At 55.0% G+C, this 16,845-nt stretch overlaps 1 protein-coding gene across 3 annotated transcripts; it reads left to right on the top strand.

Moving 5' to 3' along the window:
* The first annotated feature begins 380 nt into the window (after positions 1 to 380).
* On the top strand, positions 381 to 16,690 carry LOC141961404 (protein FAM163A-like). Of its 3 annotated transcripts, XM_074908284.1 has the most exons (5): positions 466 to 596; positions 11,652 to 11,748; positions 12,094 to 12,315; positions 12,836 to 12,950; positions 13,625 to 16,690. In XM_074908284.1, the coding sequence occupies exons 4-5, from the start codon at positions 12,858 to 12,860 to the stop codon at positions 14,021 to 14,023; spliced, it is 492 nt and encodes a 163-aa protein (XP_074764385.1). In that variant the 5' UTR covers positions 466 to 596; positions 11,652 to 11,748; positions 12,094 to 12,315; positions 12,836 to 12,857; the 3' UTR covers positions 14,024 to 16,690. The 3 variants fall into 3 exon arrangements, with proteins under 3 accessions (XP_074764387.1, XP_074764385.1, XP_074764386.1); XM_074908286.1 differs by lacking the exons at positions 466 to 596; positions 11,652 to 11,748 and adding an exon at positions 381 to 426; XM_074908285.1 differs by lacking the exon at positions 11,652 to 11,748.
* The last annotated feature ends 155 nt before the right edge of the window (positions 16,691 to 16,845 follow it).

Raw genomic sequence — 16,845 nt, 5'->3', positions numbered from 1 at the left:
ACCTGGACTGGGAGATGTTGCAGGTCTGATAGTGGCCGGGGTGCTGCAGGGCTTGGCTTTGGGGGTGCCCTGAAGGGTACCTGGGAGTATGGGGGTGCTCAGGGGATGCTGCCAGTGTGTGCTCCCCCCGGGAGAGCTGCAGGCACTGGTATGTGGGCTGGGGGGAGGCTGAGTGGGTGCACCCCTGTTTCCCCACCATGGGCCAGGCACCCGGATGCTGAGGGGGGCCGTGGCCCGACTCCCCCAGCCCGGCTCCCCCGCGGAGGAGTTTCGGGGGGGGAGGGGGGGGATCAAGGCCGTATCTGCACCCCCCCTGCAGCCCATTTAGGGGGCGGTGCTCGGGGGCGGTCGCTCCGGCCACCGGGCAAACTCCTCCCCGCCCCCCACCGGCCGGACCCGCCTCGGCTCTCCCGCTCCTCCGTTCCGGTGATTATTCTTCCTCTTATTTATTATTATCGCAATTATTCTTATCATTATCCTCCTCCTTCGGCCCGCCCCTTCCTCCCCCCGCCCCCTGCCCCGCCAGCCGCCCCGGTGCTGCCGGACCCGGCTCCTCTGCTGCCTGCGCCGCTGCCCGCTCCCGCCCGCTCGCCCAGGTACGGCTGGGACACCCCGGGACCGCTGGGACACCCCGGGACGGTGGGGCGCCCCGGGACGGCTGGGACACCCCGCTGCCCTCCTCCCTCCCCCGCCTCGAGCTTCGCAGGGGGTCGGGGCAAGGGAAAGGCTCACGCTTGAATTTGGCGCTGCGGTGGGAAGGGGAGCCCGGGCAGTGGGGCGCTGCGGGGAGGGCAGGGCAGGGTGGGGTGCGCCGGCCCCCCGCGCCCAGCACCCCAGGGCCGCGCTGAGCCCCTGCACTGCCGCCTCATCCTGGCGCAGCTCCGGGGTTGTGGTTCCCCGGAAGGTCCTGACTTATTTTCTCAGGGTTACGTGGTCGAACTTTGCGTTGAGCTGGTTCTTTTCGTCACTGTTGACTCTTGCGGCTGCTGGGATGGGTAGGACTGAGTTTGCCCGTCCCTAAACCCTACTTCTTCGCAGCCAGGCAAAGTTTTGAAAGTCCCAAGCCTGGGGTTCAGCCTCTTGCTCGTTTGGTGGGAGCCCAAAGCTTTGCCGTTCAGCAAGGACATGACGGCCCGACAAATCTCCCAACCTCGCTAGCAAACCTCTCCGCGGAAATGGTGGCTGCCTTTGCTGAAGTGGAGGAAATCAAACCCTTTTGTTCATTCTGAAGGATCTCTGTTTTATCTCTCACCGTGCTGCAGTAATTAAAGGAGACCTGCGCTCCAATTATTCGCCTGGCTTTTGTTTTCTGCTAAGGTTATCCTGGAGGATTTTATTCCCTCCAAAAGAGCATGTGGAAACATTTAGTGTTTTCAGCTGGATTTCGTTTGCGTGCTATTGATTGTTTCTCCAGCAGAGAGATTTTCAAAGGTGCGGTGAAATATTCCACCCCGACAGAGACTTGTATTACTGGGGGATTTTTTTTTCCCCTCCTCCAGCCTGGCCCCTCGCTTGTCCAAGTCCGAGTCGCTGTTTCGGGGCACTGGGTGTACTGGGGCTGCTGGTTGGCGTTTGGTGTCGCCCCGTGGGATGCGATGGGCTCTAACCTGGGCTTTGCCAGGGAGGGGGAGAACAGCTTTTCCTAGGAAGGGCTTTTTCACCTGTTGAAAAGCCAAGAGGAAACAGTGGCTGTGGGCTGCTGTTCCCAATACTGTTGTGATCAGTGAGTCCAATCCCATTCCAGCAATATCTCCACTGGGATGTGAGATGCTCTCCCCTCTCTTTCCAAAGCGCTGGATTTCAGCCCGGCCGCAGGCCTGAGGACAGCTCCGAAGCCCCGCTTAGGCTAGGCAGCCTGGCCCAGCTCTGCTCTGACTCGAAAGATCCTTACAGGGTGGAAATCAGGTGCAGAGGATTATCCACTCGGCAAACCCTCTGCTCTAGAGAAACGCTGCGTCTTCTCCAGCCATTTTGCATGGGAGCATTTGGGGTGCACGGACCAACAGGAGACCCAGGCCACTGTCTGCCGGCCTGCTGGGAAGTGTTAGGACAGGGTGTTCAGGGGAGCTTGGCTTCCAGCTGGAGCAGAATCACCCACCTTAGCCACAGGCATGAACAGGAACTCAAGACCTGCTCCCCTTTCTGGGGTCCATTTTGTGGGCATGCCTCAAACCTGGTAGCCCTCAGGGCAAGCAGCAAACAGAATTAAGATCAGGCCGTGGTGTTCTTCGTTGTTCCCTGCCCTGGCTGCCTCCCCCTTCTCCCCCTCCAACCTCCATCCCTGCTGCCCCCGATCCGTTCTGGCATCTCTGCCCACCCGACCTTCCCCATCACTGCTTTCCCACCACGATGAAATATTTATTGAGGCTCCATTACTCTTGTTTTCTTGAAAGTGCGTTTCACACTTCATTTGCAGGAGACATTAAGAGACTTCCAGGCAGGTTTTCCTGCTTGCTGGATGTGTGTGATGGTGCGTGCGTGACCATCCCAGCCAGCCCCACTCCTGCCTGTCTGGGCAGCGTGGGCTGGGCAAGGTGGAGCACCTTGAGCGATGGATGAGTCTGCATCCCCACTGTGTGATAAGTCAACTAGAAAAAAAAAATCTGATCTGAAATCCAGCAAAGAGTTCAGCTCTGCAGAGCCAATCCATCTGTGCCTGGTTGTATTGTGTGGGTAAAAGGAGTGTGAGTGGTCCTGTGAAGCAACTGTGGGTGAGATTTTCCCATGGCTTTATGGAAAAATCACTCCTGGACCTGATCCTGGAGTGATTCTGCTTGGATTTACCCCAACAGTGCAGTTAGGGACAGGGACCGTGAGCCTGCATCGGCCCAGAGCAGCACATGGGTCCAGCTTTCCCTCGGTCTGCACAGCCTATGGACCACAGTCCAGGACCCTGCCGGATGGGCTGTCCTGGAGGGAGAATTGCCGTTTGGCTTGGAAAGCAGAGCTGTGGCTGGGAACCCGTGCCTGCCCTGTGGGGTGGTTGTCCCCAGGTGGGCTGTCCTCCCATGGCACAAGGTCGGGATTGTTGCGGGTACCACGGGCATCCGAATTGTGGAGCAGGAAAGGGGACCCATGGCTTTCCCATGCCTTGCATGGGGCAGCTTTCCAGGGGGAGAAAGCTGCAGGTCGATACCAATTGACCCCCCGTGGCTGTGTGGGTGAGAAGGGTAGGATGGGCTTCCCAGTGTGGGTCCTGGGAATGGGGATCCCTGGGTGTCAGGGCGGCTGTAAGCTCCCATCTCCATGGGTGATGTGGCTGCCACTGGGTCGGTATCCCCCCGGGAAGGACGAGGTACGTGGGCAGAGCTAGCTGGGGCACCCAAAAAAACAGAGAAAGCAGACCCCAGAGCTCCTCATGGGTGGTGTCAGTGGCAAGGGGGTACCTGGACTGCAGGCAGCGGGATTTTGGCTGGTTCCCCTACAAGCTGGCTGGTTTTTAGTATGACTGCTTTGTTCTCCCCCACCCAGGGAGCCCCTGAGTTGGGAGGAGCAGCTCGTCCCTTCCCTGTGCCACTTCCGGCTCTCTGCCGGGGTGACCTGTGGTGGCTCCCACAGAAATCGCTCCCTGCTGAGCTCCCCGCTCCCACTATGAGGTCCTTAGAAACACAGGGGAGTTAAAACCACATGTGTCCTTAAGGCTTTGAGATGGACAGCCCCTGAAATAGCCACCAGCCTGAGGCTCTGGAGATGGGCATCCAACCTGCAGGGCAGGCTGCGTCTCCTCGAGCTCAGGGGTGAGCAGCTGGTGGCAGCTGTCACATTGGGCAGATAGAGGCAAATGCAGAGAAGAACAGAGACTTTTCTGGGTTGTTTTTTGGATCTCAATTGCAAAGCAACGCCGCTCCAGAGCCAGCACCTGCCCTGCTGTCTGGCCCCACCAAAAAGAGACAATCTGTCTGCCTTGCGCTTTCGGGGAGGCTTTGAGAGCCCTCCTGACTGTAGTACTGCCTCACGTGGGAGGCTCCTCTCTCTGTATTGCTGCCTGAATGCAATTAGGCTTTAATGAGTCATTAAAATAAATCTCTGTTTCTACTCCAAGCGAACATGCTGGGGGGGAGTGCTGACAGTTGGAGCAGCAGGTCTTGCATCATGCGGAGGAAGAGGTTGCGCTTCCCTGCACCTTCCTCCCCAGGGCTGGGCCACAGTGCCCTCCATCTCCCTTTTCCATGGAAAAAAAGGACATTTCCCAAGCACCATGCAGATTTGCAGCTACTGCAGGAATGGGATTAAATTGTAACCAGCCTTGGGGTTGGGTTTTTTTTTTTTTGAGAAGCAGTGGTCTGAGGGTTATCTGCTCCCTGATGCTGAAGGGCACTTGCCTAGCTAGAAGTGGGCAGAGATGTAACCAGCCCTGGTTTTCGGCTCCTGTTTTTTTAAAGACATTGATGGCTTATGATTGTGTCCTTTTTAATCCATATCTGGGGCTGGAGGGAGACAAATATCAGGCAAGCAGTGAAATACAAATGGGAAAGTATAGTGCATCACTGACACATCCATATAGCTTTCCCAGCTGTAAATGTGGTTTAAAGAGAGCTTGCAAGCTGAGAGGGATGCTGGTGACCCCTCTCCTCCTGGACAGATAGAAGGCTCATCTTCCTTCATGCCACCCAACCAGTAAACTGTCCAGTTACGCCTAATGATGTCTTTGCTAATTTAATCCCTCCAAAGTGGCTGTCTCACTGGCACTCTCGCAGGCAGGCAGGAGGGCAGATACTGTCATGACATGGGGGGATGTCCCCTGCATGTCCCTGGGCAGCAGCATCCCTCAGACACACAGTCACTGTTTCAGCCATTGGCCCCATAACGTTATCCAGGCTGCAGGAGGGCAAGAGTTAAAACCAAGGATTGAACAGAAGAATTTATTTTATATTTTATTTTAGCAACACAAATAATTTGGGTGACATTGAGGCCCAACGGATCCACCCCGGTGCAACTTGGACAGCGTTGCCTGAGCATGCTGTGCTGGGGGGGCTGAAGCTGATGGGATTACAGAGGCTCCAGCCTCAGCCAGAGCTTTTCCCCAGGGCTTTTCTTTCGGGAGCAGAGCTTGCTGCTACATGGAAAGGTTTTGCACAACTTGTGTTTTATACATCAGGCTGGGAGGAACAGAGACAGGGCAGCAAGGGCAGATCTGAGTGGGAATTGGGAAACTGGGCAGAGGATTTTCATGGGAATGATGGAAATAAGGTGGAAAGGGCAGGATGGCACCGATGTCCAGGGCAAGCAGGGAGATAACAAAGTGGTGCCTTGGAGGAGAAGCAGTCCTGGGAGTCATGTCAAAGAAAGCCCGTGAGAAACTGACTTAATGAAAAACATCTTTAATGGGAAACTCGCTGCTGTGCTTGGTTGGATCTGGTTGGGAATGCTCCAGACTGTGTTGCACAATGCTTCTGCTGGGACTGATCCTCCTCTTCCAATGTGTGCCTGGGATGAAGATTTGGTGTTGCTGAGTCCCCTGGTGGGATTAGCCCCACTGGAGAGGACAGGACAGCACGCACCTTCCAGTGGTAGAGAGCAAGAAAATCAAACTGGGGAGAAGATTGTTGTCTCCACAGGGTGTTTGCAGCTCCCAGGGAATGGAGAGATACAGCTGAGGTCTTTGTCTCCTTGCCCTGATGGGAAGAGCCCTCAGGTGTGAAAATAAATAGGTGCCGAGGAGGTGAAGGTTTTATCTTGGAGCAATGAGGATGCTGGAGAAATACCCTCCCGGGGCTGGAAATGAACAACAGAGCATCCTCAAAGGGAAGCTGGCTCTGTCACATTGCTGGGAAGGGTCTCCAGGCTGCAGGACCAGCAGGACCCTGATCCATCCCCTGGACTTTCTTCCACCCTGAGGCCTCAGTGTGGCATGGCTGGAGGCTGAGAGCTTTTAAAGGGGTTCCTGCTGCCCCATTTGCTTTGCTGGTGCCTTCTTGCCTTTTCCTGGGCAAGTGCTGGGAACTCTGGCTGATGCAGGGGAAATGCTTGGGTAAAGCACCAACAGTGTGCTCTGTTAGTGCTTTACCATGGGGTTAAATGAGTCATAGGATACCTACACCAGTGCAGTGAGCTTGTGGGAACACCAAGGGTGACGTCTGGTGGACGTAGATAACCCTTCCCACTCCTTTGCGTGCTCACAAGGATTCATCTCTTGTGCTCTATGCTCTAAATACACAGGTGCTGCTGTGGCAGGGGAATTTAGGCACAACATGGGGTGTAAATCAGACCGAAGTCCTTGCTCCCCTGGGCCGTGTCCTCCAGGGATCCACGGTACACCAGGATCCAGGCTGGGCTCTGGCTCTCTGCTGGCCATGGCCATGGTCCCAAGCCTTCAGTGCTCCTGTGGGGCAAAATGCTCTGGCTTTTAGGCAAGGATCAGTCTCACCTGCAGCATGCCCAGCATCCCAGCTCTGCCCTCCCTCGTTCCCCTTCCGGCACAGATGCTGCTGCTGCGGCTGCCCTTTACGGGGAATATTTGGGTGCTGGGAGGGATGGTGCCTATGCAGGGATGCTGGCCAGGTCCTGGCTGACTCCTGAGAGCCCGCAGGGATCCGACGTGTGGGATAATCTCAAAAGCCCTTCTCTGTGCAACTTGGCTGGATGCCGCCAGTTTTGTCCCTGCTTATTTTGGGACCATGTCTGAGCAGCTCTCCAGCATGTGTGCCTGGGCTTGGCCACGGCTTTTGCTGTGAGCAGCCCCAGGAGGGACCCCAGGTGCAGCAGCAGGAGATGAGTCGTGTGGGTCAGGCCAGGGACACTTCCATCCCTCATCCCCCGGTGGACTGCCTGTGTCTGATGCGTTCCCCATGTCTGGGGCTGCACATCGTCCCTTTCTGGGGCTGCCCCCATCCACCATGGCTCCTGGGCTGGGCTGGTGGGGAGCTGGCTGAGCAAATGCAGTGTGGAGATGCGTGGAGGGATGAGGAGGGAGGTGTCATTTTCCTGCTCTGGGTTTTAAGCTGTCCTGCGATGAGGAGGAGCTGTAAAGAGAGTGTAATTATATAGATCTTGCCTAAATCCAGGTGTAACCCTGGCCGTGCTGTGGGCTTTGCAGTATCACATTGATGGAGGGAGAACGGGTTGAAGGGATGGTCCCTACCATGGGGATCCATGCAGGCAGGCAGGACAGGATCTGAATAGTCGCTTAGGGAAATGGGCAGATGAGATGCTCAAGTAACAAGATACCGGTGTAATCCATGCCCAAGACATCCCAGGCTGCAAAGCCACTCTTCCTCCAAAAGCCTGTGAAGTGCTGGGAGGTGTCCCTGGGACAGGGATCCCAGGATGTGCTGGGGCTTTACACACTGCCACTACCATCAGAGGGGGATGCTCGGTCCTACATGGCTGTAAAGGCGATTGCTGCCGGCGGGGAAGGTTTGCTGGGCTCCCACAGGGCAGATGAGGCCCAGCGTGGGAGGGAGCGAACCTGGGTTGACGAGAAGGTGGTTTTGGGCAGAGTTTGACAGCCAGGAGAGGGGATCTCTTGGGCTTGGTGGGTCGGCAGCATGGCGTTAGCAGTGGGAACGAGCTCTGTGCCCAGCCAGGAGATGCGGTCTGGCTGGTGGCTTCCACCCTTGAGATGGTTTGATTTTTGTTAATTGTGATTAATATCTTGCCTTTTCCACAAAGCTTTTGCAAGAACTGGTTTCAAAACCTTGTCGGTGTTTCTTCTTTCCCATCCCTTGGCTGGGGAGAAGCAGGGCTTGGAGGAGGCGGTGGGGAGCCCTGGCAAGCTAGTGCGAGTGGTGGAGGGAAAGCAAGGGCAGGCTTGAGGCAGGGCATGGGATTTTCAGTTTTGATGACTAACTGCAAATTGCTGGAGCCTCAGCTGGTGGACAGTGTCACCTCTGTGACCTGGCTGTCCTTGCGGTGGCCGGGAGCAAGGAGCTGGGGGTTGGCTGCAGTTTTCTTTACAAAACTGCTGGGCCAAACCCCACGTGACTCAAGGCACTGAAGGAGTCGCAGCACAAAAAAGGCTCGGGTCGTACAAAACACCCTTTCTGCTGGGAAAAGCCTTCTTGGTGTTCTCTGTTGCAGGCTAAAATCAAAGTTTTCCCAACCGCTGCTGTGATTTCTGTCTGCAGTCGGGTCTGAACTCAAATGTAACTCAGGTGGAACCAGCCATGGAGCCCAGCGCCACTCCCAGAGATGTTATTGCTGCAGGAGGAAGCAGGGTTGCTCTGGCTGCCCATTACCACAGGAAATTCTTATGCCTTAAAGATGCTTTTTCCTCAATATATTTAGTAACAGCGTATCAAAAGTCAGAAGGGACTGGTCCTATCTTGCCCCTCCCAAAAGTGATGGGGCTTAAACAAGCTTATGTGCAAGGGTAAATCAAAGCAGCAATTTGTAATCCCTCCAAAAATCAGTGTTCGGAGAGCCTAGTGTGGGCAGTAGGTTCAGCTCCCTGGTGACCCCTGTGGATCCCTTGAGAGATTAAAAGCTTCAAAGTGACCCAGTGGTTTGGGACCTGGGCAAGAAGCTGGGGGGCGAGTGCTGGGGCTGGAGAGGGGCTGCTGGGAGCTGTCGGCTGGGTGCAGCCCCCCGCATCCTCCTGCATCCCACGTTGCCATCACTCTTTGGACTTTCATTTGGGCTCAGCTCATTTGGAGGGGGTCATTTCTGCTTCCTCATGACTTGGCTTGTCCCCTTACACCTTGCAGCTCACAGCACCTGACGTGCAATGAGTTTGCAGGGTCTCAGCTTCCCCAGGCGCCCGGCCTGACCTGCAGCTGGGGGAGCTGTGCTGCTCGTATCCTCCCCACCTCGCCAAGGTTTGCAACCATGGATGAATCCGCCTGAATCCTACTGAGCTGAGCCCTTGTGGGGCAGGCCACAGCCGCCTGAAAGCTGCCCTGTTGTTTGCTGCTGTAATCTGTTTTGAAAAGGCAGCCCCTGATGCTGTTTTTTTCCAATTAGGCCCTGGGAGATGATTCTGGTAAGGCAGCAGCCGGGCTAATTTACCAGGCAGACATTTCATTGAATTAGCCCGTGAGCTGCAGAGCAAAATCGGGAGGCAGAGCCCAGGCTGGGGCAGGACTGGCCGGTGAGGTTCAGCATGATGCTCATGGCAAACAGCCATGCTCTGCCTGAGCCTTAAAACTTGCTCCCGTGTTAATGTTTGACCTTTGCTGGATGTGGGGTTGAGCTTGGGGCTGGTGGGACACGCCAGGCGAGGAAGGACGGGAGATTCTCAGCTGGCTGAGAGTGCTGGCAGCTGGCAAAAACCTCCCATCGACTTGCAAACTGTGCAAATCTGTGATGAACGTCATTGAAGGAGAATAAATATAGAAGCCTGAGATGCCGCTCGTTCCCAGAGTCACTTTTCAGACTGTAACTTTGTGCTGCAAGGCAACATCAATTAAAGAAAATGTATCTCTGCTGCAAGCAGTTTTGCACGCCTGCCTGGAGGAGTTCGATATGGCCGGGGACCCTCCCTCCGCCAGGGACAGAGTGACACCGCTGCCTAACATCTCGAATCGCTTCCCAAGAGCCAGGGAAGGGTAATGCAGCCCTGCTTGTATAAATCTTGATTTTATTCAGCAATGTTTTGGGCTGGAGGGTCCCCATGCTTGCCCTTGGGTTGTAGCCCCCTCTCCTGAGCCACCCAGGGGCAGGTGAGTGGCGAGCACCAAGGCATCTGCTCAGCGTGGGATATTTAAATATTTAAACAACTCTCAACTGGCTTTTTAAGCCAGAAAGAGAAATGGGACTACGCCCCTGGGAGTCTGGCTTTGCAAAATGTACATCCTCTCGCCATGCCTCTGCATCCTGTCCTGCTGCAGGAGCAGGAGCCGCGGGCTCAGCTCGGCTCACAGTGCAACCCAAGGCTTTTAGGAGACCCCTAAAAATGAGGTGGTGGGGCCATGCGGTGCCCAAGCCCAGGGGGAGCTGAGCCAGTGGAGCCCAAAATGCCCGGCAGGTTGGAATGCGCTTGCAGGGAGTGGATGGAAAATGGAGATGGGCTAATCCCCAGCGGCAGGGATGTGGCTGCTGGGGCTGTTGTGGGGCCTGTGCAAGGGCTGGAAAAGGCTTCTGTAGTTGTCCTGCCCCTTTCTGGGCATATTTACCTTATAATTCCCAAGACCTCAATTACTCCTGAGACTCTTGCTTCCTCCCTGCGAGGTGTTACATCTACTTCTGCATCCCTGTAGAAGAGAGCTGTGGGTTAGAGAAGGCTGTTTTATAGGCACGAAATACTTTATAGGCACAAAGTCGTTAGAAAAAGAACTGCTAGGCTGCCGGTGAGTAGGGGTTGGGGGGCAGGAGGGGAGGAAACTTCCTCCTCTCTGAAAGCATCACCTCCAAAGAGATGAGGAAAGGCAGCGCTTCTCTTCTGGTTCATTTTAATTTAATTAATTTTTGCTTTTTTTTCTTTTTAACGTTCACTACTTTAACAGGGAAGAACCTGGCTCCTGAGCGGGGATGGTGAAATGCTGATCCCGGCAGCCCCATAAACAGGAATGCCTGAGATGGGGCAGGTGGAAGCCCAGCCGCTCTTGTGGCAGCGTCAGTCGGACTTGGAGGTGACCAAAGGGTCCCCAGGGCTGGTCCCTCCCACCCGGGGTCATTCTCAGAGGCCGCCTGCTTGCTCCAAACCTTGGGCTAATTGCATGCAAATCAAATCTCCCATGAAGTTTTCTAGATATGGATGGCTGCCTGCATCATCCATCACTGCCTGGCTCAGGGTGTGTCCCTCTCGGGGGTCATCGAAGGTTAACATTTGCCTTTTCCAGCCACTGCCATCAGCTTTTTCCTGTTAAAGATGCCACTTGGGGAAGCAGTAACTCCATCGAAGGCTAGCCCATGCCCCCCCCCACTATCCCTGCTTGCATTTTGGGGTGCAGTTTGGTAACAGCACCCAGGAGCCAAGTGTGTCAGGGTCTATTATTAGCTCTCTCTCAGGTACCCTGATGGATGGGGATATTAGCTGGCTTATAGACCTATTGATTTCTCAGGGTTTGGGGTTTTTTCCTTTGTTTTGTGTGCGAGAGTGGCTTGAGGAGGAAATCTAATGCACGCCCACCTTTTGGCTCCGTACGGGAACTTTCCAAGAGCTGAAAATCAATTTGCAGCAGGCTGGATCCTGCAAATTGCAGCAGCGGAGCGAGGAGGGGGGGTGATTTGGGGCGGTGGGGGTGGGTGGGTGTTCCCTGTGGTGCCTACCAGCACATGTAGCAGCAAGGGGCTGGGGCAGAGTTGGGCAGGTCTTGTCTGGAAGCTGCCACCTCCTTCTGTCAATTCAGGCCACGTGGCAAGTGGGTAATTAGATCTCGGCTGCAACCGCCTGGCACTTGGGCCCTATCAATTAGCCCTGCTCTGGGCAAGGCACAGAGGGATGCGGGGACCAGTAATGAAATGTGGTTGTATCAAGCGTCCACGGAGGGTGGGGGGTGATGGGGGCGATGGGTGCACCCACTTCTTGGGTACAAGTCTCTCACTTTTGCTGAAATTGCAGGTTTTAGGCACAGGATTGACCCTTGATGGCGATTTGGTTTACCCACCTTTGCAGCACTCACCTTTCCTGCCAGTCTCCCTAAAAAAGCAACTTATTTAGCCCTGCCGTGGGGACAGAGGTGGCATCAGTGGGGATAGGGACACTGGGCAGCCCCCTTGGTCAGGGGGATGAGCTGACAGTGGTGGGTTTTTCTCCTTGTCCTCCCTCCCAGGGCCGCCGGCTTCTTTCTGTGGCCATGCAGTGCTGCCTGTCCCGGCCGGTCGCCCCAGGGCCGGCATGATTGTGACACCCTGCCTGTCCTTTTCCGGGTAGGTGCCTGGGGGGTAACAGGAGGATGCTGGGACTTGCGTGCCCTAGAGGCGATGGAGGGGAGAGCCCCCTTCCCAGCCACAGTTAATACATTGTCCACTTGTGAGATGATGCATCTGCCTCTTCCATAATTAAAGAGGAAAAGGGCAAGCGCTGACTAAGCCAGGCCTTCGCCCTGCGAAGCTGCGTGATTCATGAGCTGCTGATAGCACAGCCTTTTCCTGCAGAGTGTTTCTCCAAGCTTGGGAAATGCCTCCTTTCCCTGCTTCAAATTAAAGAAAATAATCATAATTACAATAATAATAATTAATAATTACCATCATCATGATCATCATCATCTGCAGGACCCAGAATGCTTTTTGCACCACGGAGGCTCCCAGGGGTGCAGGCACACGCTGATCCCCATCCCTGTGGGATGCAGGAGGCGAAGCAGGGCCTCCCACAGCTCCCAAACTGAGGCAAGTTCTTGGGAAGCAGGGAAACGCAAGCGGATGCAAGGGGTGCCACCAGCCCACAGCTCACCTCTCCCCCTACTTCTTCCAGGTCCAACGCCTCCGCCACTGAACGTAAGTAGCCACTGGGTCCCACAGCATGGGGATGGCAGTGGGGGCTGCGTGGCTCGTGTTAGACCCACCAGTGCCTGGCAGGCAGCTGGGGTGTGGTTTGGGGTCTCAGACTGCCAGAGATGTGGAGTTTAAAGGCTCCCCTTTGGCTTTTCCCAGTGGAACCCCAAGTTTGCTCTGTGTTTTGAAGCAGAAGCTCTGTTTTCTGCTGGGAGGGTGGAAATCAGCCGTTTTAGCTCAGCAAGGGGGGAGGCTCTGTGGGTGGACTGCGGGGTGTTTCCCAGAAAACCCAAGCCAGAGGCAGTGATGGCAGCAATGGGACATGATGCCACACCTCAGGTGTCCTCTCACTAAGAGGAGAAGTATGATATTGGGTGGTAGTTTTCTGGCTGGGGAGGGAGGAACAGGGATGTGGTATTTTGGGATGCCTCATGGGCGCCACATCTGTGATGTGATGATGAAACCACGGTAGGTGACCTTCGTGTCCTGGGGTGACATGTGTCCCTGTGGCCCTGCCTTTCAGAGTTTGATGGAGAATCGGTCGGATGACAGCAGGAACTGTTGTTATCACTGGGGGAATCCTAGCGACAGTGATCCTACTGTGCATCATCGCCGTGCTCTGCTACTGTAGGCTACAGGTGAGCACCGTGGCCACCTCCTATCTTGCCATGAACCCCAGCAGCGTTGCTGCTCCTGGGGCTGAACTGCAGGAAGGGCCTCAAAGGGGTTTTTTTTCATGGGATGGGCAGGGAGTGGAAACACTCTTTTTTCCCAGGTGCCTCAGAGTTATGTCTTTTCCTCCTCCCGGTGCGGGGGGATTCCCCTAAGGCTTTTGAGGATCTGCAGCACTTGCTAATTTAGGTGTAGGCTTGGCTGGGTTTGCAATACCAGATGGAGGTTTTTATATTTGTTTTTTTCCCCCTGTAAATTAAACAAGGAGGCTTTCAACAACAGCTAACTACAGCCTCCTGCTCTTTAAAAGTTAATGTGAAGCCTGTGCCACGCAGCAGTGCCCCTGTGATGAAAAGCACAGCGGTTACTTGGAGGAGTTTCCACCTGGCATGGTAAAATACATTCCCCTTGCAAACCTCTCTGGGAGGGGAGAGGATGAGTTCCCTGGCAGCTGCCTCCTGCACCACGCTCAGGTTCGGGTTTTGCTGGGCTTCGGCTGCTTTGCATGACCCGGGTACCAATGGAGCAGAGCAGCGAGAGGCTGGTGGAGGGTTTCTGTGGCGGGGGGATGAGGGGAGTGGGGAGGTTGCAGGGCTGGCTGCTCCACTCCCCCTAATACAACCCCTTCCCTTCTTTGCAGTACTATTGCTGCAAGAAAGATGACTCTGATGAGGAAGAGGAGGAGGAGGAGGAAGAGGAAGAGCCCAACCTGCCCACACACTCGCACCTTGGCACGTGCAATGCCTGTAACTCCCGCATGGTGGATGGCCAGGGCAGCCCCCCGTCCCCCCGCAGCGAGCTCAACCAGCACGGGGCTCACAACTACTGCCCGACCTGCTCCCCCTACGGCTCCCCCTTTTACATCCGGACTGCTGACATGGTGCGCAATGGGGGCGAGAGGGTCACCTACACCCCCGCATGCTACAAGGAGATGGGGCCGCCCATCAACATGGCCGCCCTGCAAAGCTACCCGGTGAGCCGCCACGGCCTCCTACGCGAGAGCTTCCCGAACCCGCGGGCTATCAGCACGGAGGTGTAGTCACCATTGCCGCTAGCACAGGGTGCCCCCAGCCGGCGCCCGCTCGAGGGAAGAGGCTTTTTGTTTGTCTTGGGGGGGTCCCGCAGAGAGGACCCCATAAGCCCAGCCCGAGACCAGCACCATCCTCCTGCTGAACCACCCGGCACGACTAAGCTTCACGGGCGAGAAGAGGAGAGAGACCTCGAAGGGTGACGTTAAACCGGCCACCTCCGAACCCATCATAAGTGTCATTACTGTTCTACTCTGTCTCCTGAAGGGACTTCTCTAACGAGGGCTATGTACAGTACAACCCAATTTAATTACCCCAGGCTCCCCCGACTCCCTGAGCGAGGCCTTCGGTGTCCCCATGCAGCCACCCAAGGGGATTCCCGCTACCTCTGGCACACGGAGTGACACGTGACCACCCACCCGCTGCTGCCCCCGGCACAACCTGCCGCTGGGCTGGGAACGGCAGTGCTGCTCAGCGATGGGAAAGCGAAGGAGGGAAGATCTGGACCGTCCTGCTCCCCTCGTACTGTGTTAGTTGCCACTAGCAGTTAGCTTTTATGTTCGAGTGTAAGATAGGACACCGTCTCCCACCCGCTTCGGTCTCTGTACGTGCTGAAGTTCAAGACATGAATTTAGATCACCGCGGGGGGAGGCAAAGTTGCTCACAAAACCGCTTACCTACGCCGAATGGGCACAGGCTGAGCCTTCTGTGGGCAAAGCCCCCACCTCTTCTAAACTCTTCACGAGCTTTCTTAAGAGGATTTTAACTTGGACCCATAAAAATGTCAAGATTTTACTTACAGGAAGAGCCGCATCCCTAAATAACTACAGTTTTGTCCACCTTCAGCATTCAAAGCCCTGCCCAGCCCACCCTGACACTCGGGAGAGCCAGAGGAAGGTTGGCTTTAGGACAGCTTTTGCTTTTGACAGCAACAGCAGGACAGCAACCAGGTCATGTCTCCTCCTTTGCCCACGACCTCCCATGAGTGATGTTCAGGTGATCAGAGTCCCCCCTCTTTTGCTTTTGGAAGAGGAGGGTGCAAGACCCAAACCTGGGTTCACCGGCTCTGCAGCTGAGAATGCCAGCCAGTGACTCTGCCTTTCTGCAAAAATGAATGTGGGAAAGTTCCTTCTTCCTCAATAAATCAAATTAGGTGAAAAATTACTAAAAGGACATCTCCATCACTCACAGGCACTTCCATAGCAACCGGTGCAGGGCCGCTCGGCAGAGTGGTTCCCATTCATGGCAGGGAGGAGGGACCCAGACAGCAAGGATCCCCGCGGCCATGCGGATGCTGCTGGAGGCGATGGCAGGAAATTTGCTGTGCCTTTGCAATATAGGGTACGACTGCTCAGAAATGTGAGTGGTGGGGGTTTTTTTCACCACCACAGTTTAGAAATCATCCGGCTGCTCACAGGATTTGGACTGAACCTCCCTGTTCATGCTCAGAAAAAGTAGGTCTCAGCACAGAGGCAAAATGCTACATGAGCCTCAAATGTCTACGTTATCTGGCAAATGGCTAATTTACACCTTGGACCTGCTCATGCCTTGGCACCTCTGCTCAAACCACCCAAAGGAGAGGAGCCAGATGAACCCCCAATGGGGTGACAGTCCTTGTAACCAAACACCTTGCCCCAGCCTGCGTTTTACACAGCCTTTTGAGCAAACATTACGCACCATCTCCCCCACCTCCAGCCCAGGAAAACATTGTATTTCCATTATCCTGAGACTCAGCCAAGCTGCATCTTTTAGAGAGTCTCCTTCCATTCTCCAAATAGTGATAGCGGGTTTTAAATGTCCTCTCACATTAAGGGCAGGCAGGAGGGAAGACAGAAGTTAGCAGCAGAGCTCTCTGGATTCTGCTGGATGATAGTCTGTAGCTCCTACTTCATCCCATCCAGCCAGTACTCCTCCCTGAAAATATAGTCTGTAACTGGAAAAAAGTCTTGGCTATGTCAGTAAATCCCATCTTTTCCCACTATGCTCAGCTACATCTCCATCCTGCTGGGAGCCAGGAGAAGGTAGTACGTCCCAGCAGTGCGACGTGCGGGCGGTTGCGGCCCAGGTCTGCCAGAAGGCCCTGCAGTGCCGCCCCACGAAGCGCGCAGAGCCAGCCTGCCAACCCAGTGGCTCCCGGCACCCAATTCTACCTCTTGGCACACAGCAAGGCTTCCCACCCCATCGGCAGCACAGGCTGGGCCGTGACTTCCAAAGGGTGGAAATAATGCTGGGGGCTTGGGCTTTGGCGGGTCACCCTTATGCTGAAGGAAAGCAACCACATAGTCATCTTTGTCACACACAAATTAAGCGTGACCTGTCACCTCCTAACAAGGTGCCAAGGCTGGGAGGCAGTTCCAGAGTAGCTGGAAGGCCAGGACGAGGGTTTTCCTCATGGACAACACAACACCTGTCTCTGGCATGGCTACAGAGAAATGGGCAAGTCTGAAAGGGCTGGAAACACAGGAGATGCAACTGTGGGTTAGGTTTTGAGGATGGTGGAGGAACAGGACAGGGTAGGGGCAGGGATCCCAGATTTTTTTCCACTTCAGATTCCTCCTATTATTCTCTGTCTTCATTGCTCACCTATGGGTCCAAATTCAATGTCAGAAATAAATGAGGACTTTGAAATACAAAACAGGAGTGGTTTCTGTCCTTTGGCAGGCAACACAAAATGGGGTTCATCCAGTGCTGCCTGGAAGCTGTACTGGTGCAAGAATTTTTCCTCCCCACCCTTCCTGCTCCTGCTTTTGCTCCTCTTGTGTCCCTCTTCCCCGCTTGCTTCTGGCCTATGTACATGCATCCCAAACCCAGAGTTTTATAGTTCAGCTCTTTA

The sequence above is a fragment of the Athene noctua genome, chromosome 5 (genome assembly GCF_965140245.1).
Source record: "Athene noctua chromosome 5, bAthNoc1.hap1.1, whole genome shotgun sequence".
Taxonomy (NCBI): domain Eukaryota; kingdom Metazoa; phylum Chordata; class Aves; order Strigiformes; family Strigidae; genus Athene; species Athene noctua.
Note: the sequence above shows the minus strand (reverse complement) of the source record. Positions and strands in the feature narration are given on the sequence as shown.